General features: G+C 40.0%; 4 protein-coding genes across 5 annotated transcripts; 2 read left to right on the top strand and 2 right to left on the bottom strand.

Moving 5' to 3' along the window:
• Positions 1–328: 328 nt before the first annotated feature.
• On the bottom strand, positions 329–2,860 carry Edem1 (ER degradation-enhancing alpha-mannosidase-like protein 2). Its single transcript, XM_071780222.1, has one exon. The coding sequence runs from the start codon at positions 2,670–2,672 to the stop codon at positions 561–563; it is 2,112 nt and encodes a 703-aa protein (XP_071636323.1). The 5' UTR covers positions 2,673–2,860; the 3' UTR covers positions 329–560.
• Positions 2,861–2,923: 63 nt separating this feature from the next.
• LOC139814159 (serine/threonine-protein phosphatase 2A regulatory subunit B'' subunit gamma-like) lies at positions 2,924–6,223 on the top strand. 2 transcript variants are annotated; one of them, XM_071780231.1, is made up of 7 exons: positions 2,924–3,279; positions 3,357–3,483; positions 3,578–3,735; positions 3,819–4,205; positions 4,618–5,157; positions 5,233–5,360; positions 5,445–6,223. In XM_071780231.1, the coding sequence occupies exons 2-7, from the start codon at positions 3,420–3,422 to the stop codon at positions 5,554–5,556; spliced, it is 1,389 nt and encodes a 462-aa protein (XP_071636332.1). In that variant the 5' UTR covers positions 2,924–3,279; positions 3,357–3,419; the 3' UTR covers positions 5,557–6,223. The 2 variants fall into 2 exon arrangements, with proteins under 2 accessions (XP_071636332.1, XP_071636331.1); XM_071780230.1 differs by having other exon boundaries at positions 2,924–3,483.
• A 369-nt stretch (positions 6,224–6,592) lies between these two features.
• LOC139814149 (anillin-like) lies at positions 6,593–17,421 on the top strand. Its single transcript, XM_071780217.1, has 20 exons — positions 6,593–6,741; positions 7,299–7,479; positions 7,902–8,022; positions 8,518–8,715; positions 9,392–9,576; positions 9,669–9,857; positions 10,090–10,642; positions 10,732–11,039; positions 11,128–11,218; positions 11,307–11,554; positions 11,642–11,764; positions 11,860–12,038; positions 12,124–12,226; positions 12,287–12,527; positions 12,616–12,780; positions 12,857–13,104; positions 13,214–13,372; positions 13,458–13,680; positions 13,777–13,921; positions 14,007–17,421. Exons 2-20 carry the CDS (start codon positions 7,408–7,410, stop codon positions 14,113–14,115), a joined length of 3,660 nt encoding a protein of 1,219 aa, XP_071636318.1. The 5' UTR covers positions 6,593–6,741; positions 7,299–7,407; the 3' UTR covers positions 14,116–17,421.
• On the bottom strand, positions 15,823–18,952 carry LOC139814173 (cuticular protein 28). Its single transcript, XM_071780252.1, has 3 exons — positions 18,798–18,952; positions 17,578–17,822; positions 15,823–16,662 (listed from the first exon to the last, which is right to left on the bottom strand). Exons 1-3 carry the CDS (start codon positions 18,804–18,806, stop codon positions 16,602–16,604), a joined length of 315 nt encoding a protein of 104 aa, XP_071636353.1. The 5' UTR covers positions 18,807–18,952; the 3' UTR covers positions 15,823–16,601.
• Positions 18,953–20,996: the final 2,044 nt, after the last annotated feature.

Genomic DNA, 20,996 nt, shown 5'->3' with positions numbered 1-20,996 from the left:
TTTCAGAATTTTTATTTCGAAATATATCTGAGAGAAACCTAAGCGTGAATTATAAAATCGAAATACGCTAAAACGATTTTTACATTTCTGTACTTCATAATTAAATCGGAACTGAACGTTTCGTAGCTTATTTCTTATATTTCACAAATATGAAATTTAAAGATTATTTTCACAAAGAAGTGAAGAATTACATATAATAAAATTTTAAACATCAATGACAACTTTTTGCTAAAGTTACATAGAATTTATTAAAATTATGCCAAATAAAATTATCCCGTTTCCTTAAATTTGAGTTTGAGATAAGAAAGTAAAATGTGTGAAAAGACTATTGTACTTGCAATATCTTATATATTTATTAGAAACTATACAACAACAATTATATCACAGGAATATATCCTAAAGTACAACGTACGCGGGGGGACACGCGGGCCCGCGTGGAATTCCTCCTATTTTCTCATAACAAAGACGCGCGAATCAAAAATACTCTGAGAATCGCCGCGACGGACTCGCGCAATTTTCGCGTAGATTCCCTCGGTCCTTGCCAGAGCGTTATTTCCTCTTTAAAAAAATTCTCCTATGATCGACATTCGTTGTAGGAATGGTTGAGCTTGACAGGACAGGATCTGATAGTTCCGCCTCGCTGTGACGTTGGTCGGATAGAGATTCCCGCGTCTGATGTTCTCCAGCATTATCTGCGGCTCGAATCTGGCTTTAGCGGGGCTCGGTGTAAAATTCCGTCGAACACCGCCCTCCGTCGCGAGTCCGGAAGCCGAGTATTGTCCGTTCGACAGTATCGGGGGCTCGAAGCCGTCGGGACCGTCGCTGTCGTCAGCCTTGTACATCGTCGACGAGGGAGCGAATATCTGCGCCGTTGGCAACCGAACGCTCCGATTCGATTTCTCCTCCTCCTCCTCGACTTCCTCGACCTCCTCGACCTCGTCTTCCTGCTCGGCGGAATCCGACGGGTCGTCCGTCGACGAGACGTTCGGCGACGGGACACTTTCGTTGAGAGCATCCTTCTTCCCGCTCGCCGAGTGGTGCCTGATCTCGGACAGTTTCGTCATCGTGATTGGCATCACGTCTGGATTCTTGCTGGTGGCATCCTTCTCGTGATGATTAGGTTCGTTCGGCGAGGAATCGTCCATTGGCACGTTATCCTGCGTCGGACGGAACCTCTTCAGGATCGGCCTCTTGTCGGAAAAGATCTCCTGCGCCGGCCGGCAACAATATAGAGCACCAGGATCGATCGGGTGGGCCTCGGTGTTGAAGATGTATCCGCCAGCGTCCACCACGCACTGGCCCCATTGGGTGTCGATTATCTCGCCCTCGGAGCCGGTATTGTGGATGAAGTTGTCGGTGTCGAAGAGAAGGTACAGGTACTTGGTGGTCTCCGCGAGGAAGAAGGACTCCATTCGGTCCGCTTTGCGATGGTCCCGCACGTCGTTGATGGTCGCGTAGCCGCACGTGGTTTTCGCGCTGTGCTGCAGACTCCTCAGGATGTCCACACCCACCTGGATCAAATACGGATCCCTGGTCGCCCTGTAAAGATACATGACGGACTCTATGAGCTCCGGCCGCAACGGATAGCCCTCCCTGTTGGTCCCCGCCTCGGCCTGCGGGATGTTGTAGAATTCCGGGGTGAAACCGAACTGCTTCCAGACGCGATGGTAATTGTGGAGGGACTTCATCGCGTCCCCGATCTCGCCGAAGAGACTCAGCACGCCGGGCCAGTACGCGTCCAGAGATTGAAAGACCGGCAGGGTCACCTGACCCTTGGTCATGGAGACCCACAGATGCCAGTCCTCTCGACGAATGTACTTCTCTATCGCTCGCTTGTGCTCCTGGAATATCGAGGCCAGCAGGGGATCCTGAAACAGCAACGTACCCTTCGCGAGGTACTCGAAGTAGGAGTCGACCCCGGCGCCTATGCCGGAATCCTGAGCGGTCCAGTGGCCGGTTAGGACGTCAATGTGATTGCCGACTAGGCCGATGCTGGATCTGTAGTGGTGCAGCGCCTTTATGGCGTTCATGGCCACCTCCTCGTAGAGCGGATCGCCGGTCAGTCGGGAGAGGGTGCCGAACTCGAGGAGGAAGGTGCCGATGCCGGCGGTGCACGTGATGCTGGTCTCACCCTCCGGCACGCCGTACTTGAGATTCACCGTGCCGTACGGCATCCCCGTGGGGGTGTCGAACGCGGCGATCAGCCTCCCGGCCATGTCCTCGGCGAGACGCAGCAGCGGGCCGTTGCAGGGCCAGCCGGGCTCGAGCTTGACGCCGGCCCGGCGCGACAGCAGATGGGCGCTCAGCAGGCCGCCGACCACCCGGATGTTCGTCTCGAACACCGACACGTTGATGTTCGCCTCGAAGTTGGCCCGCGTGCCGATGATCAGCTCGGCGACGCGACGGAACTCGGAGTAATTGCCCATCACCGCGAGCGTGTCCAGGGCGTCGATGAGGGTCAGGGAGAAGCTGCCCCAGGTGTCGAAGCCGTCGCAGCTCAGCGAGCGCAGCTCGTCGTACGGATAGGCGTGCGTCAGGTAGCCGGTGTAGGCGTAATCGAACATGGCCCGTACCTCATCCCGCAGGCCGATCAGCTCCCGCCTGCCGTACTCCCGGAAGCCGCTTACCAGGACGAGGAGGCCGAGGATCGAGCCCGCTCTGAAGAGAATCATCTCGCTGTCACTTTAACCGTCACCGTGCATCGTCGTCTCTCACCCACGTGTCTCGACGTTACGCGGTGCGACGGGTCCCTCGTGGTGAGGCTCGACCGCCCCGCGCTCGCCACGTAATCAAAACAATTACGCCGCCGCTCGCCGTAAACATCGCGTTGTTCCGCGCGACGTCACCCTAACCTATAATCCGTGCCGCCAGCCGTCACTGCCGCCGACACTCGTGTATGTACGTGGAGCTGTACGCGCGCGCGCGCGCGTGTGTGTCATCACCGTGATCGCGGACGATACAAATTGGATTTTCGTGTTCCGTTTCGTTTTCAGAAACAAGAAAGGGACCTTGTGTGAAAGGGGTGTTGTGTGACGCACGAAATCGACTCCGTCGCGGCCTCCGGCTGATCTCGACGCGACATAACCAAAGCGACCGAAAGTCCGAAAGAGAAATTTTAGAAGAGAGGACTGAAGTTCAGAGTCATACTCAGTTTTGTTAAGAAAATTAATAAATTAAGAGTCTTTTGCGCCAAATAATCCAAGGACAGAGTTGAAGACCTTTCTACTCCATAGCTTTCTACTCCAGAAATAACCTAACCAAAAAAAAGGAACTTTAAATGTTAGTACAACTGTTGCAAAGATTGGAAGAATAACATAACACGAAGATAGTAAGAAAGAAAACAATCTGATGTAAAGGTGTTCGAGCTAACTCTACGAGTTGGAAGCACTTTTTACAAAAAGAAAGTGCAGGCATATACCATGGACGTTCACGAGAACATGGAGCTAGAAACGCTGTTGCGCATCCGCATTTTGGCAAAGAAACGTACGTATATTTTGTCTTCTAATAAAAGCACCGTTTCTTCTAAAAATACAATAAGTAAAAAATGCTTATTTGGCTCTGAAACACGTTGTTACAGCGGATTCTGAGGAGAGTTCTCAACAGAGTTGTCAAGAGAATTCTGAGGAGGATGAAAAGAAAGAGGATGAATACTTTCAGAAGATGTATCAGCAGTGGAAGGGCGTGAAGGCGAAGGACGATTCCACTTACAAAGTCATACCAAAGTTCTACTTCAAGGTACTACTTGTGTCTTGCACGCTTGAACCATGCTGGAGCGTTGAAATATGTTTTCTGTTCTACATTGTAACGTTGTGTTACAGCTGCCGAAAGAAGACGAGATTCTACCGCAGAAATTACGGGAAGAAACGCGTGCTTTATTCCTCCAGAGGCGTTCGCGACAATTGCTCGACAATAATGAACTGAAGGCGCTCTGGATCTTATTGGACAAGCATCACAGTCCACCTTTGTCGGGTGACGAGCAATTAATTAATTACGAAGACTTTAAGAAAGTGGGCAAACTGGCAGGAGCAAAGTGCAGCCCGTACTTTACCGCGGTCGTTTTCGCCAAGCTCCAGCAAGGAGATCCACATGGTAGAATTAGCATCATGGCCCTGTTTAATTATGTCATGCGAAAAGTTTGGTTGCACCAAACAAGAATCGGGCTTTCTTTGTATGATATTACGGGACAGGGCTACCTGAGAGAGTCGGTGAGTCTCTATAATCATCTAAAATTTTTGTTTTATTACTGTATTTACGCTGTACTATATTTTTGAGATCAAATATGCTCTTTTTTCTTTACAACATTGCCACAAAGAGGAAAGGCCAACTTTTTACAGTTAGAAGCAAACATATATGGCAAATATTAATAAATAATAAAATCAAAAGACATTCCATGTCACTTTAAATCATCTTCAACGTTCAAAATAAATTGAACAGAAAAATATCAATCACACATATGATCACAAAGAGAATACTAATAAAAATTTTCAGAGATTAAAGCTCTAAACTTTTTCATCGAAAAAGAAAATAGCGTTTACTTTCTAATTCTTTGAATGTCTCAGATTGCAGGTCTTAATCGTATTTAACAGCGCACTCTTTTAACCGTTTAATTATTTGCAGGACTTGGAGAATTACATCTTAGAACTAATTCCAACGCTGCCGCAGCTCGAAGGCCTGGAAAAGTCGTTCCATTCGTTTTACGTGTGCACAGCAGTCAGGAAATTTCTATTCTTCTTAGACCCACTGCGAACTGGACGAGTTCGCATTCAGGACATTTTAGCGTGCAGCTTTCTGGATGATCTTTTAGAATTGAGAGACGAGGATTTGCCCAAAGATTTGCAAGAAGCGAACTGGTTCAGCGCGCCTTCGGCGCTTAAAGTGTACGGGCAATATCTCAATTTAGACAGGGATCACAACGGGATGTTGAACAAAGAGGAACTCGCTGGATACGGCACCGGTACTTTAACCGGCGTCTTTCTCGAGAGAGTGTTTCAAGAATGCCTGACGTACGAAGGCGAGATGGACTACAAGACGTATCTGGATTTCGTTTTGGCATTGGAGAATCGACACGAGCCGCAGAGTCTTCATTATTTCTTTCGCATTCTCGACATTAACAATCGCGGTTACTTGGATACCTTTTGCCTAAACTATTTCTTCAGGGTGTGTATTTATTATATCCTTGTTACAATGTAATTTTCTTTAACAGTTTCTGAATCATGAGGTATCTCTTTGCAGGCTATACAAGAGCAGATGACGATGCACGGGCAAGAACCTGTTAGTTTCGAAGATGTCAAAGACGAGATATTCGATATGGTGAAGCCAGCAGATCCGTGCAAAATTACGCTGCAGGATTTACTGTCTTGGTAAGAAGATTCTTTGAATGTAATACATTACAGTACGAAGATGCAATGTATTATGACTAAACTGAAACGTTCTGATTGCAACAGCGGACAAGGCGACACGATGATCAGTATCTTGATCGAATTCCACGGCTTTTGGGCGTACGAAAATCGCGAAGCCATGGCGGCTGATAACGGGGACGAGTCGTCCCATGTATGACGAAGCACTTCTCATCCCAGAATACGAGATAAACGTCCCACCGGGATAGATAGCGCGCGACTGGATATCAACACTTGATGTGTTTGACACGACGTTGTGATGATTTTGTAGTAATAAGACTTTTTTATTAATTTATCACGTGCCAGAACTGGCAATCGCCATTACATTGTATAACTTTTTAGAATTAATAGATTTTACATCGTTTTTAATATTTCTTGATTAATTTTGCCGCTACAAAATGCCTAGACTGATTCATCCGTGGTTCACGTTGACGTGCTAATTTACTCTCATTTGACAACACGCGCTTTTTGCTCCACGATTGAAACGGTTCACAATTCGTACGATTGTAATAAAATTTGAATTTACAAATTCATAATTCGTACTGTACGAGATCCTCCCGGGTCATGTTCCAAAACTCACTCTAGTTGAATAAAATGCTATAGTGTACGTGACGTAAACTATAGATTTTAGTTACCCAGAGTGAGTTTTGTAACATGACCCCGTGGACCAATCGCGTAGCGCAATTTCAAAACGTGAGGTCAAACAATGGGATTACACGTCAGTAACGTACTATTAAATGTGATTGAAGTGTGTCTTGTTTAAGGGCCCAAGTTTGTAAGAATCGGAGAATAAAAGAAAAATTAACGTTTCCTTTTTCTAAAGAAAAGTTTGGAGTTTTAAAATTTTTTATTAGCGTTTTATTCATGAAACATATCTCGTTCCTCTTCTCACTTTTGAAAAGGATTTGAGACACAAAACGACTTTTTACTAACAAAGACTTGTTTCAACATTTGCTCTATATTTTTGCATTTGCCTGCGAAAAATTCACTCTTTTTTTACAATTATTTCATATCGGAGAGCACATTGTTTACTACAAAAAGTAAGTTTTTAATATCATTTAATAGCATTGAAATATAAATTTCTTTGTTAGAAGCTATAAAATGTACGGATTTCTGTTTTAAATTCTCCCTTCGAAACTCAGAAGTAGAAAAAAAAGGTGAATTGTCCCGTTTTAATTGCTTTGTTAACAGTGGAGGGGAGGGGGGGGGGAATTGTGGCTACATCACTGCGACGCAGCCTCTGTCGTCTTTCGCGTCCCTTCTCGCATCATTGTGGCGTACCGTCCTATACGGCACGAAGCTCGACATTCGTAATCCGATCCCGACTTCGTACGGAACGCGCAAGGTTTGTTATCATCCCCGGCTTCGTGACATCGAGCCTGTGTTTCCCTTCTCGCATATCTCGATCGCGTGATCCCCCATTCCTTTCCTCGTCCTTCCTCGCCGAGTTCGCGAACCTTCGCCTCGTCCGAAAGTCACGCAGAAGAAGCGTAAACAATCGGCACGTTGGACAGACAGTGCGAATTATCTCGAGTTGGCAGTCAGAGGGAAAAGGAAAGGAAAGAAAAAAAAAACGCGAAGCATGGGTGCGATATGCCATGCTCGTGAAGTGAAAGGTCCCCCTGTGCGTTTCGCGCGCATTTTTCAACGCGACGCGCGACGTTTCATGCACGCGTCGCGATCGAGATATCGGCCGCGAGGGATCGGGGGGGGGGGGGGGAATCGGCGAGAACTGTCATTCCGCCCGCTCCTCCCCCCAGCCCCTCCGCGCCCTCGTGCTTCCTCTTCCCCTCGAAGCCTGCTGCCGCCTGCCCCCGTCTGCTCTCTCCCCACTTCCCGTCAGTATGGCGCCCGCGTTCAAATTTAACGGTCGGAAATAAGGATACTCCCGTTGCGTTGCAGGTTACAGAACGGCGAGGATCGTTTCGCGCATTCGTTCGGTGTCCTTGCCAAAGGGTGGTGTCTCCCTTAGCGTCCCCGCAGTGCGACTACGTGTAGTACGTGTGGGAATATGAGCGAGAGTTGGAAATCGTCGGGCACGCCGTTCGCAGACCAGCCAGAAATAATGGAGCCCTTCGTCCAGGTAAGGGACCCCCCCAAGCCTTTTTGTTTTTGTCCACCTCGTGGAGATAGGCGCGGCTCAAGATACGGCGTAATACCCTGGGCACGTACCGTGACGTAGTTGTCGTAGTTATAATTGACGAACTGCATTCACGATTTGTACCTACGTCGATCTGAATTCCCTTTGTCGCTCACTATTTGCTTCCGAAGTGAAAATTTTTGCGTATTACTTTTAAAAGAGATGACATGAAATTGATCACTGAGTCTATTGTTAATATTAGATCTGTAATACCTTGTTATGTGCTGTTTACGCAACGCCATTGTGTGATAGAATCGAATGTCATAATAATATAGATTGACACACAAGCATTTTTGTTATAAATTATTAAAAATTGTTAATTTTTTATTTGTTACGCTCTGACATGTATTTCTATTGGCAAACAGCGTTTGTTGGAACGTGCTAAAGCAAGGAGAGAGAAGTTGGACGAGAAGTTGTTGAACGCAGGACACAATGTTAAGAAAAGCCCTTTGAAAAATGCGAATGCCTTGCTTGAACAAGCTACAGGTAATCATCCCAGATAAACTTGTCTTATGAAATTTTAGCAGTTACAGTTAAAAACATATTTACAATAAATTTATAAGATAAAATCTGTAAGTAGCTATTAGCTTCTTTGTTTATTAACCCAAATCTGCCTTAATCCCTCCAACCAGGCACTTTCGGGAGCTTTCCAGCAAGCGACACAGGTCGACACAAACATCATTCTATCTTCCTTTTTTAGCAATGAGTAACAAAGACAAAACGACACTTGTGTCGACTGCTGGAAAGCTCCCTTCGTGTCTCATGCGTTTCTAACGTCGTTTTGTTCCGGTCGTTTGTTCCGGAAAACCAATGGCCGTGGCATAATCCCCCCTACCCCTAAAAAAAGTTGTTATAATAGGGAACATTAGGTAGAAATTTCAGAGCCCTAGCTCATTTACTCTCAAAACAGTTAAAATCTCTTTGATTAAATGGCAGAAAAAACGTTAGAGGGATTAGGATTAAAAGAAACACTTTATTCAGCAGCAGCAAGTAAGAATTTAGCTAAATCGCCGGTTAAACCAGTTGTGGTCAGCGCACTCCCTGCCAAGTCTCCTCGTAAGTCTCCTGTATCTAAGAATGTCACGTCTGAGAACAATGAACAGGACAATAAGGAGAATGGGAAATTGGAAACTTATAATGTGCGATCCAAGTTGCAGAGACTTGGAAAATTATATTCTGGTAAGCGGTATTCAAAAATAACATTGTATTGAATATTGAGTAAGAACCCTATCTCTCTTGGATGAGTGATAGACTGAGTTTTTTAAATATCACTCTGAATCTCTCCATTCGGTTACTCCCACACGATTCATACAGGGCACTCCCACACAAGCTGCTTCAAAACTTGTTTCTAACACTGATACATCAGTATGTTTATACTAACACATACAGAACGTATACATATAGTATGCTTGAATATATATCTCCATTTTATGGTTACAATTTTTTTTGAAGAATTATGTAACTTGTATTAGAGAACTTCTATTATTGTATATTCAAAATTTTATATAAGACTAAATATAATATTAAAAAGTCTTAATATTATATTTAGTTAATATTGTACACGTTTTTTAAAGAATGTATTCAAGTTTGCATAAAATAAATCAATTATTTTTAATATTAAAAAGTCTTAATATTATATTTAGTTAATATTGTATACGTTTTTTAAAGAATGTATTCAAGTTTGCATAAAATAAATCAATTATTTTTAATATTAAAAAGTCTTAATATTATATTTGGTTAATATCGTATACGTTTTTTAAAGAATGTATTCAAGTTTGCATAAAATAAATCCAGTTATTTTTAATATTTGTATCCGTGGGTGTCAGGAAGAAATAATATGTAACTTCTTTTATAGATGATAGTAATCTTGGGTTGAGTTCACCCATACACAGGACCGAAGAAAAATTCACCGCGGAAGAAAGTAATGTAGATTACAAACCAGTTAAGAGGGGCGCTAGACTTGACAGATTAGCGGCTTTAGCTTCGACGATTAACAATTGGGAGGATGATTTATCTCATCCAACATTAACTAATTCAAAGGTAATTTTGTAACACTTAATTTAAAATTTAAAAGTTTTATTTTAACAAAATGATATGTTAAATCTGCGTATTCGATTATAATTGTTTTATAGAGCAAGGCAGAAAACAGTAAAGCAGAGAAAATACAAGCAAAATTTAATGAGCAAGTAAAAAATATATCGGAGCCGCAACCAAGTACGAGTGAAAGTAAGAAATGGGTTACTGCCAACAATGGGAGAAAGAGCAAAGATCCAAGTCCAATTAAACAATTAAAATGGGATAAAACCACATTAGAAAATTTGGTAAGATGTTCTAATTTTATCCTTAAAAAATGAAAGACTAAAAGACTAAAGCTTCGTAAAACTTTTCATGTTGTGTTATATAAAATCATAAAGATGCTTCAGATATGACATGTGTTAGATTTTTATATCGCTATCTATTTATTTTGCTGCACTTTGTACGTCTATAGAAGAAAGGAAATAGTGATTGAATAATATTTGGATAGAATATTTGGATAGCAAAAAATATTTACAGGAGGCTCAAGGCTTTAGTCGTACGAAAAGCAATTCTCGTCTTGTGTATGACTATAAGCATTGTTCCCAGGAATCAAACGCAGTTACAAGTCGTTTATCACCTAACAAGTTCACAAGCTCTGCTCACCAGCAGATGGAAAGGAAACGAATTACGCCTGAAAAGTTTGACGGTTCACCAAGGAGCAAGAAAACGGAAGGTGATGCGACCGCAAGTCCGGCTAACTCTTCTAGAAGCAACGACAGTAAAATTTCTAATACTCCTGAAAATGTTAAAAGCGCGAATACTACCAGCAGTTCTCGATTACCGTCGAGAACTTTATTTAGCGGTTCGCCAAAGACTGTGGTTCAACCATCAGGTTCGGTGTTGAGTAAAGCATCGATGTTTGAAGCTAAAAGCACTGAGTCAAAGGCGAAAGATCCTGCTCAAATGTCGCTCGCCGAAAGGATGGCGCTTTTTGAGCGAAATAAAGGAGAAGCCTTAATACCCAAAGCGCCGCTTACGATGTCGATACCGCCTAAAAAGTTACGGGAAAAGGACAAGCAATCTAATACAGGTACATATAATTTTTTTAATTGTGAGAATATTTGTTCTCTGTACGATTTATCTAACAATAATATAATAATAATATTTCATCATATTTAGATTCATCTCCGATGAACAGTCGAAACGCCGATGTCCCGGGCAGAACAGTTCTCGAACAACGTGCGATGTTCGAGCAAGGCAACAATAGAAACAAAGTGGAAGAAATGGAAAATCGCATTTTACAAGCTACTCACACTGAGAGACAGCGTGAATTAGGCATGTTACGCTCGCGGTTTAATGCCAATAAGGAGGTTGCTCGTGCCGCCGCTGAATCTTGTGTCCGAACGAGCGAGAGCAGCGAAGGAGGTGGCAAATCCTCGTCGCCGAAGAATTCGCCTGTTTGCCCAGTGAAACCGACTCCTGCTCCTGTAAGATCAAGTTACTTTATGCGTAGGAGAATAGCGTAACATATTTATCGTGACATAATAAATTATTGATTTTATTTATTGAATGTAGGATCATATCGCCCAACCTCCGCCGCCGCCGCCATTACCACATCCGGAAATCATATCGTATCACAGTAAATCATCTCCGGTGAAAAGACAGGGTACGTAAAAAAGAGCATTTCTTTTTACTACATTTCTTCTATTATAATACTTGTTACTAACGGTGAGTTTGTCTTCTATTTTTTTTAGTTGCTGGAAGCCCACCCAAGGTCCAACATTTAAATGCGACATCCGATATCAAACGTATCCGCGTGTGTCCTCCGAAACCAGGATCCCTTTATCCAAATTTATCCGAGATTGAAACTACAGAAAGCGAGAGCGTTACAGACAGCGAGAGCGAAACAGAATACACTGTTGACAGCACCGAACCTGTAACAGCTACTCTCGACGAGAAAACTGAAACCGAGACGGCCTCTGAAGCCGATTATTATATTCGAGTAAAAGAAATAATTAAAACTAAAAATATACATATAAACACACACACATATATGCAAAGAAATAATTTTGTCTTCAATTTTTTGCAGCATGAAACTGACCAGGAAACTGAAAGTGATCAAGAAAGCGTACAAAATTCATCTTTTGGGCGTACGAGTTTTGGACGCAGTATCTTGCAAGCACTCGATGAACGTTCGATGTTCAACAAAAAGGTATACGATGTACAAAGATTAATGTCAATGCGATATTGTAGATTATTAGTTGTACGTCAGATATATTTAATTTTTTTTAAATATTACATTTACAGAGATGCATAGAACCGGATCCAGATAGCACCACATCAGACATATCAGTACTCGATGAAATGGATCAGTATTTGGACGAGTGTCTTGATGAAGAATTGGGTGACGTGAGAGAGGAAGGCCCAACACCGCCTAAAGTAAATAAAGGTGGCGAACGTCTGTCGATGGGAGTCAATACATCCAAGTACAGTCAATCATACATTTTGTTTTTTTTAATTGAAAACATTTTTCCTTAACTTGTTTTCTAGAAACTATTTTTAATTTCACAGATATCGTTCGCCTTTAAAAGAATCAAGTAAACTAGAGGATGGTGGCAAGCGCGTCATTCCATTAGTACGCACTGTTAGTGCATACAGACGACAACAATCTCAAGTAAGTTGTTTAATATCTTAATTGATGCGGAAAAATACTATAACATTATTATAATTTCAGTTGGCTAAAACTAATCCAGTTGCAAGATATGAAACAGAATCGAATTCAGTTTCCAATGCAGAGAAACGCGTAGACGAAGCTATATTGGTAGAAAATAAAGTGAAGAAGTTATTGGACGAAGTTGGAACACAACAGAAGAAGATAGAAGAAGCTAGCAAAGCATTGAATTTATGTCATTCTACTGTCGAATTCAATGGTTCTAGTGAGCACGTCGGAGGCGAATGGGCTCTGCTCGTTGCTAGTAAATTTTTATTTTTGTATTAATCTTGTATGCATACACAAAACTTAAGTATTGTTACTAAACAGTTATTTTTCTACTCCTTTTCTAGCTCATAAACGCCAAGCTGCATTGAATGAAGTGCAAAGGCTGAAACGCGAAGGCACACTGATACCTGTTAAGGCAGGTTCGCCGGAAGCAGAGGGGAGTGGGTCATTAACTATTTCTGCTATTACGTTACCGCTCAAACAAGAATATTCCCGAAACATGGACATGAGTAAGTGTAATGTCAATGTTTTACGTTACTTTTTCACACAAAGTTTGTATCAAAATAATCTTGCAAATTGTTGCAGATACATATCTTCATTGCGTCTGCTTGATGTATTACTTAGGAGAAGTGGTCGCTACCCAAGCAGCGACTGCTAACCCAGGTGACCCAGCTGACCCAGCGACTGCTGACGCGTGTATTTCTTTTACTTCAATGTTGAAACTTGATAATTTGCACAGTGATTTCAAAATTCGTGTTGAAGTATACACTTTCCAGACGCACCCAAAATATTTGCCACATGAAAAGAAGTATCATATCAATCATAATGTGAAAGTAAGTTTAGAAGCAAGGTTCTTTCTAGGTTTTTTAAAACCTAAAACAAAGTAAAATATACTACAAATACACAATAACAGTCATATTTAATATTGTTATCTATTTACAGGCGGTCAATAAGACGCCAAAGAAAAAGAATCAGTTTGTAATGCCAGATATACAGAGCCCAGCAGGTCCAAACGTAATCAGATCACCTGCTTTCGAATTATCTGGGACTGCGACTCTTACTCTGCGTGACATAAATTACAAGCAATTTACTTTGTTCGGAGTGCGTATTAATTCTCTAGTATAGCGGAGATTTATAATTTTAACGTGCTTATAATTCACATGCATAATGTGCATCTTCTGTTCAGGTCTCGTCACATTCTCCTCTGGAAGGACACCTGCGAATGAATATATTGCGTAAGCTCTCGGTGTCGGTGGAATATCGCGGATTTTTAACTCTCTACGAAGATATTACGAACTTGGGTGCTTGGCGTCGAAGATGGTGCTGGCTTAAAGACGCTAAACTTTACTGTTGGGTACATCCTGAGGACGAGCACAAGAAAAACCCAATAGGACGTATCGATTTGGAGGGTAACTTTACCTTTGAATTTCCAACCATCATAATTTCTGCATATTATTTCAACACCGATTATTATTAATTTAATTTCTGTGGTATCGCGATTGCAGATGCAGTTACAAAGCATGTACGATTTATAAACGGAGAAAAATACGCTCGTCCGTACACATTTTTAATCCAGATATCGAGACCCGCGCAACCTGGAGACACTAGTAATATTATTACGAAGACAGATGGAAAACAAACCAGAACCGAGTACGTATCATTGTCTTTTACTTCTGTCGTTAATATGGAATGTGTTAGAATTAGAATACAATTTTTCTTAATTTTCTGTTTGCAGCCACTTTTTATTAGCTGACTCAAAAGAAGAAGGATTACAATGGATGTCAAAATTAAATAAAACTCTAAACTTAATAAGAGCTTGGGGATCGTCCAGAAGTTCTATTTAAAAAGCTTAAAAATCAAGTTTAAATTTATTAATCTCAAGCAACGTATTCATGTACGTTTAGATCGATTTGTGATAGGAGATATGCGTATGCATCGACACATGATGCATCGCTCATCGAAATATAGGATAAAATACTTCGCTTAAAATACTTTGCAAAAAAAAAAAAAGAAGAAAAATCTATTTCGCTTTACTAAGACATATGCTACGTGCATCTAATCGATATATAAATGATGCAAATGTAAAAAAAAATATAAAATGTACTGATATATACATATACATATAAACAATGCAAGTATTTATACATAAGGAAGTAGCGAATGTACTACGTTTGGCCGCGTTAACATTTTCATCAGCGATACGTTTCATATTATTTGTGTTGCAAATAATCAATTAATTGTTTTAATATAGACATTTGAGTGAATTAATTTGGTTTTTAATCGTGGACGCAATCTATAAAATATTTCATTAAACTTCAATAGCCATTTTGTTGGAAATCAAAATTTGCAAGTTTTCATGAAGTTCTACCCGCTCAATACCTTTACTGAAATATTTAATATATATAGGTATATGTATTAAATATTCGGTACATCCTCATACTTTCTGAAACTGCGCAGTCTATTTACAGTTGACAAGAAAAAGATTAATAGCTATTGTTTCATCGAGGGACTTTTGGCTTTATTGCAATCTTATATCGGTATTGTTCAATCGTACAGTTGCACAATACTCCTGTTTTCACATCATGTTTAATTATGATAAATTGTTTAAATACTTGATCACCAATACGTTTACCAAATAGTTGCCATAAATTTCAAAACTAGACATTATTTCGATATAGTACATATTGAAGAGATTGTACATAGGCTAATCGTAGGAAATTAGTATTTACTAATGTAATTAAGAGATTTTTATACGTAAAATTACGAGCTTACACATTAATATTAGCAATAATATTAATATTAATAATTATATACAATCTGATTTATAATAATTATTATTATATTGAAGTTGCTGCGCTAACTGATATTTTATTAACGTAAGTATAAATGACTAATATTCCATCTTTTTATAATGAATTAAATATCCTTTTTTGTATCGTAAAAACCAATTCTTGTTCTCATCCCAAAACCTATTGTAAACGATCTATAATTCGTATCGGATTTTAGGATTCGTATAATTTTATATATTGCGTATTTTGATGTGTGTGTATGTGTATTTTAATATTTTGTACATGTATTTAGATTCTTCAAATATTTGTCTATAAAATACACACATAAAAACTCGGAAATTATAAACAATATATGAAATTATAAAGAGAATTCTGTCCTAAATTCCGATGCAGATTATAAGTCATTTAAGGGAGATTAAGAGATTATTAATATACTTTATGAACTATTATATGTATATCTATTTATATAATTATAGTAAGAGAGAAGTTCAATGTTACACCCACTTCGCGCGATCTGTAATTTACGTGAGAATTTAGGCTACTATTCTGTTCATAATTTCGTGTGTAGTGTAATACGAAAAGCAACTAAAAAATCAAGATACATAAGTATAATAAAATACATACATAAAAATACAGCATAAGAAATTATAAATGTAAACTTCTATCTTGAAATTTTGAATGCAAACTGCAGATCGTTTAAAGTGGGCTTTATTCGTTGTAGAAACCACGACACCACACACACCTGATAAACAATCACAGGGAGATTTATGTATACAAGTTTATTTGCACGAATTGTCCTCTGTTGTAGATACATATAGAAATAGATAATGAGATACATGTATTAAAAAAAAAAAAGAAGAGGTTGCGCCGGTGAGAGAAACAGGTACCGCGGCGCTCCAATGAGTGCTGCATCGTCGCCTCGCTGGTGGAAGATAGAGATTGTAAACGAAAGACGTCTCTCGTTCAAAGTGTTCGTTCAAAGTGGCAGTTTCGAGAAACTGAATGATACATATTGGCATATTGCGAGTAAGCACGCGTTTCACTCGTAGGAGACGCGAATACATGACCCATTCATCGCGATATTGCGCGACATTCGCGGGATGCTCTCCATGCGAATGCATCGAAGAGAAAAAGTATCGAACGAAATAATTTTGTTAATTACACTCGTGATATTGTCTGAAGAATCATTCTTGATTTTAAGTGAGCGAAGACGATGCGAAATCTTAGGAAATTTAGTCCAATTATGCGATCGCGCGATTGTTGTCGATTTTAAGAAATGATGTACATGTATATCCTCTCCCTTCGCAAGATACCACGATATCGCAAGATATCGTGGAACTCGCGAAAACGAATCGGCCAGGAAAGAACGATCGCAGGGAAGCTCGATCGAATCAGCGACCGAGGCCAGCCCATTGCCGTTCGCATCAGTGAATCGCGTGCCTCGCAGTGTCATACAATTAGAAGTATTCTAATTCGTGTGTAAATACACGAGCGTGTACGTCAACGACTTAAGATGATGTATCTTCAGTCCTCGAGCCTGTTTACTTTGCGACGAGATTGATCTTCGGTTGGAATCCGTTCTCATCCGCGGTGTAATCGACCCTGCAATTAGAGAAGAGGTTGTTTAAAGATAACTGTCCAAACAATATATTCCCGAACAATGCGAGCGATAAGATTTTTCGAGCCTGTAATAATTTTTGTTATCCTAAAGATCACCTTAGACGATTCATAATTCGTGTTAAAGTCCAGGGTAAAATTCGATAATGCGCCGTGCAATATACAAAGACACTTAAAAATCAAATACATACATGAAATATAAATGCATATACATATCAAAATACATATAAAAAAATATAAAAAATTATGTAAAAAATATAGAATTTTAAGATCTGAATTTAACATGAATTGCAGATCTAATTGTAAGTCTTTAATGATTAAAGTTAAATTTTTATAAATTCTAGAATGACCGAAGTAGACCAAAATAGATGTTTTATCTAAAGAATAATTTCTTCGACGCTTTGAAAGAATCTTCAGCTTCGTAATACGTATATAAAATACACACACGCGTACATAAAAACACAGAATATAAGATTGGAAATAGAATTCTATCGAATTACGGGTCGTCTAAAATGATCTTCGCGGCAATCCACTGTGGGACGTTTGTGCCTTTTTTTTTTTTTTTTTTCTCATCAAAATTAGAAATATTGGTTTTCATGAGATGAATTTATGTGCATAGGGGTTTTTGGAGTCGGTGGAATCGACGCAGGCCTATGGAATATCGGTTTAGGATCGATGGAAGATTGATGGAGTCGACGCAGGCCGGTGGAGAATCGATGGAGTCGACGCAGACTGGTGGAAGGTCAGGGGAGATAAATTGTCTCAAATTTTTCCCTATGTGTCATTACTATTTGTCGAAGCTTTTAGAGTTTTGAAATATTATGGAACTTCACTTTAATCTTTGCTATTTTTTTCCAAAAAGAGGTACAAACGTCCCATATATAGTGCGCTCTCGCGTACCTATACGTGTGTCCATCCGGCCCAATGAAGCTGAAGCTGCCGACGACGCTCATTATTTCGTTTTCGGTGCCCTCGTTCTTCAGTTCCGCCGTCTCCTCCCTCTTCTGGCCGTCGCTCTGCTCGTAGCTGAAACGGTACCCACCTACCCCTATGTTATTCGACTCCTCTTGCTTCACGATCGTGATGTCGTTCGGATTTTGCGGCGCCGCGAGAACGCCGGCTGCGAGCGCCAGGATGACGAACACCTGCGTGACGAAGAGAGGTAAGAAAATCATTTCGTTAAGGGAAGACAAAACGTATCGTCTTTCTTCGTCGCCGTTGACTTCTGTTAAATTAATCTTTAATTGAATTTAAAGGTATATCTTTTTAAATTCGTTTACCGCGAGATAATTTAAACATTTTCTTCAAATGTATCGTTGATAATGAGTCATTGTGCGGATTAAAATTCGGTCGTTTCCCGGAATCTGATCTTTCAGCTGTCACTATCAGATTTGTGTTACAAAATAAGATCAAGTAATATCGCTTGCACGGCAAACAACGTGTCGCCAGATCTTAATTTCAATAATTTCGTTTATTCAGAGAAATGATAGCCTCGTTAATTGATTCATCGACTCATCCTGAGTTTTTTTTCGAGTTACATAATATCGTAAAAAAACGAAACTTTCTCGCGAATTGGCCGGAATAAGTAAGTAAGTAAACACAAATCCTACAGACCACACTTAAACTCGACTTGACCCGAATTTCTAGGCTATCGATTTGAGAGATTTCTGTTTAAATAATATATTCGAATATTAAAAGGTCGCTGTCAGATTTCCCTTGAAATCGAGGAGGAACAAAAGATAGAAATGTACTCCAAATTAATCATCGAAATTACAGCCGTTCCGCGACGTCTACCCTGTAGACGTTTTCCCGTGGCTACGTCTATCACGCCGCGAACGAGTGTGCGTAATCTCACGCGCGCATGGCACAAATGTCACAAATCCTCTTCACTTTCACTGTTGCGCAAAAATTGGGTGACTGCGTCCGTATCGGGAGGAGCCGGCCCGAAAAAAATCGACGGGAACCCTCTCACGATTCGGTCCCTTCTTCCGTTCCGTCCCGCCCCGAGAGGTCTAAAGAAGAGCAATCGCGTGTCGCTGACGATCTCGATGTATCTAGAGTACAACGTATATCTCTTTCCCTCTGTCTCTCTAGATTTCTATAGAAGATATAGCACCCACCGTCTTCATCGCGCCAGGATCTTTTGGTCGAACGATCTGCGAACGATCCTTTCGCGGCCCTTCGTCCTTAAACGACGACCGATACGTAGATACCAAGGATTTCTCGGTGCATCTGCCTTTATATAGGAAAATCGCGGTGCCGCGTTGCACATCCCCCCACCTGCAGCACGTGCAGCAGCAACAGCCCCCGACGGATTCGCGGATGAGTCTCTCCCGCAGCAAGGATGCATCCGCGATCTGATGGTATACGATCGCCGTTAGATGCTGTTCGTTTGCGGGCTTGTATTGCTTTGCATTGCAAACGCACGCTGCTGCGATAATTTATGGCAAATTTTCTGTAATATGAGCCTTGTTTTATGACAGACTTTACCGTAAAGATACCGTAAAATTTGAGAAAATATCATATTCTCGAAAAAAGGAGATCTTAGGATATCTTTCCTAAAATGAATAATTGCTTTTCTTATCAAGTCTTATATCTCCATTGGCATGTAGGTTCTTACAGCTCTATTATTTTTTATTCTAACTCTACTAGAAGTGAATATATAAGTATTGGAATAATCATGCAATCAAAAAGCCCTTATATTGCATGATTACAAATTTTTTATATAATTTGTAATTATATGAAACATCAAATTATAATTTGCTAATTCTATATTATATGTACGTATAATTATATGTAGGGTAGACCGGGGACAAAAGTAACATTTTGAGTTTAAGATTTTATAACAATTAAAATATAATATCTACGTAAAAAAGACCTGTACCTTTAGATGTAGAATTTTATTTAACTACAAAATTATTTTGTGCTGAATTCAGTAATGTAACTAGGAAAAAAGTTATTATTGTTTAAAGAATATGAGGAATACTGTTACAACCGTCCCAACCCCCGGGACAATTGTAACAGCAGAAGGGGACGATTGTACCACCTCATTTATAAACAAATAATGGTTATTTAGTAGGTTTAATTAATCAATCTTACGAATTTAATGATAAAATAATTTGTTACATGAAAATATCAGTATTTTTTTACATTATAGCAAATAAAAACAAATAATACTGTTTTCTCAACTAAAAGAACTTTATATAATTATATATATTTAAAAATTAACCATAATAAAATAAAAAAAAAACAGAAATAAGCTCTCTCTCTGTCTGTCCTTCTAACATAAACATAAAAAATTTATAATATTATAAATATAAATCTAATATTAATATAAAAACTGAAAATAAAGGAATCACGCAAAAAAATCTATTTTTTTTTGTTTTTTAGCGGTAGCACGGCTAGATTTCTTTGGTTTACTTTGCATAAAAGTATTTTATTAGCTCATATAATATATTGCACCATGATTTTTTCCTGTTCCGCGGAGAAAATTTTATTGCAGCTTCTATACCCCATGGTAACAGAAGATGTGTGATCTTCCTCATTTGTAGAATCTTTCTTCCTTTTGTATCTCATCAGAGATACATGACACAAGTCATACTTTTTGGCAACCGCACGATGGATAACTGACCCTTCATAACCTCTTCAAACGCCTGTTCGTATAAATTTACTTCTTTCGTGCCCCGTTGCGTCTTGCGTTTTCTTGTTCGCGGCATTCTACGAAGAAAATACAAATAACATTGTAAAAAACAACACTAAAATAAGGCCAACCAAACGGGGTTAGGTTAAGTTGAAGTTGTCCCCGAGCAACGGTGACAATTGTAACGCTACAACTGTCCCCAGGCATTGATGTTACAATTGTCCCCTAATGATAGTTTATGATTCGAAGTAAATTTTTTACATAAATATCTGGATGAAAGTCAATCGTGTTATGCAAATCATCAACATAGATAATCACTAAAACATATAAAGATAAAACCTTATACCTTCGGCATAAAGAACAAAAAGTATTTCAGATTTATGCACGTAAGAAACTTACTTTAGGAAGGAAAAAAGTAACTTCTTCTTCTGCACACGTGCACGTTCCGCGAGGGGCGGCAATGAACTAAGGAACAAATGCCGCTCCATCTAGCGAATCTCGCCTCGCGGTCCCACACACCGTACCTTTTATAGTTTAAGAAATATTCACGATGTTACAACTGTACCCTGTTACTTTTGTCCCCGGTCTACCCTACGTATAGTATGTACGTTTGATTATATATATGTACATACCGTTAAAGTCGATTATATGTATAATCAATTTTATTTAATTACATTGA

Source organism: Temnothorax longispinosus, chromosome 6, assembly GCF_030848805.1.
Source record: "Temnothorax longispinosus isolate EJ_2023e chromosome 6, Tlon_JGU_v1, whole genome shotgun sequence".
NCBI classification, from domain to species: domain Eukaryota; kingdom Metazoa; phylum Arthropoda; class Insecta; order Hymenoptera; family Formicidae; genus Temnothorax; species Temnothorax longispinosus.
The sequence above is the reverse complement of the archived record's forward strand: the minus strand, read 5'-3'. Positions and strand labels throughout refer to the sequence as shown.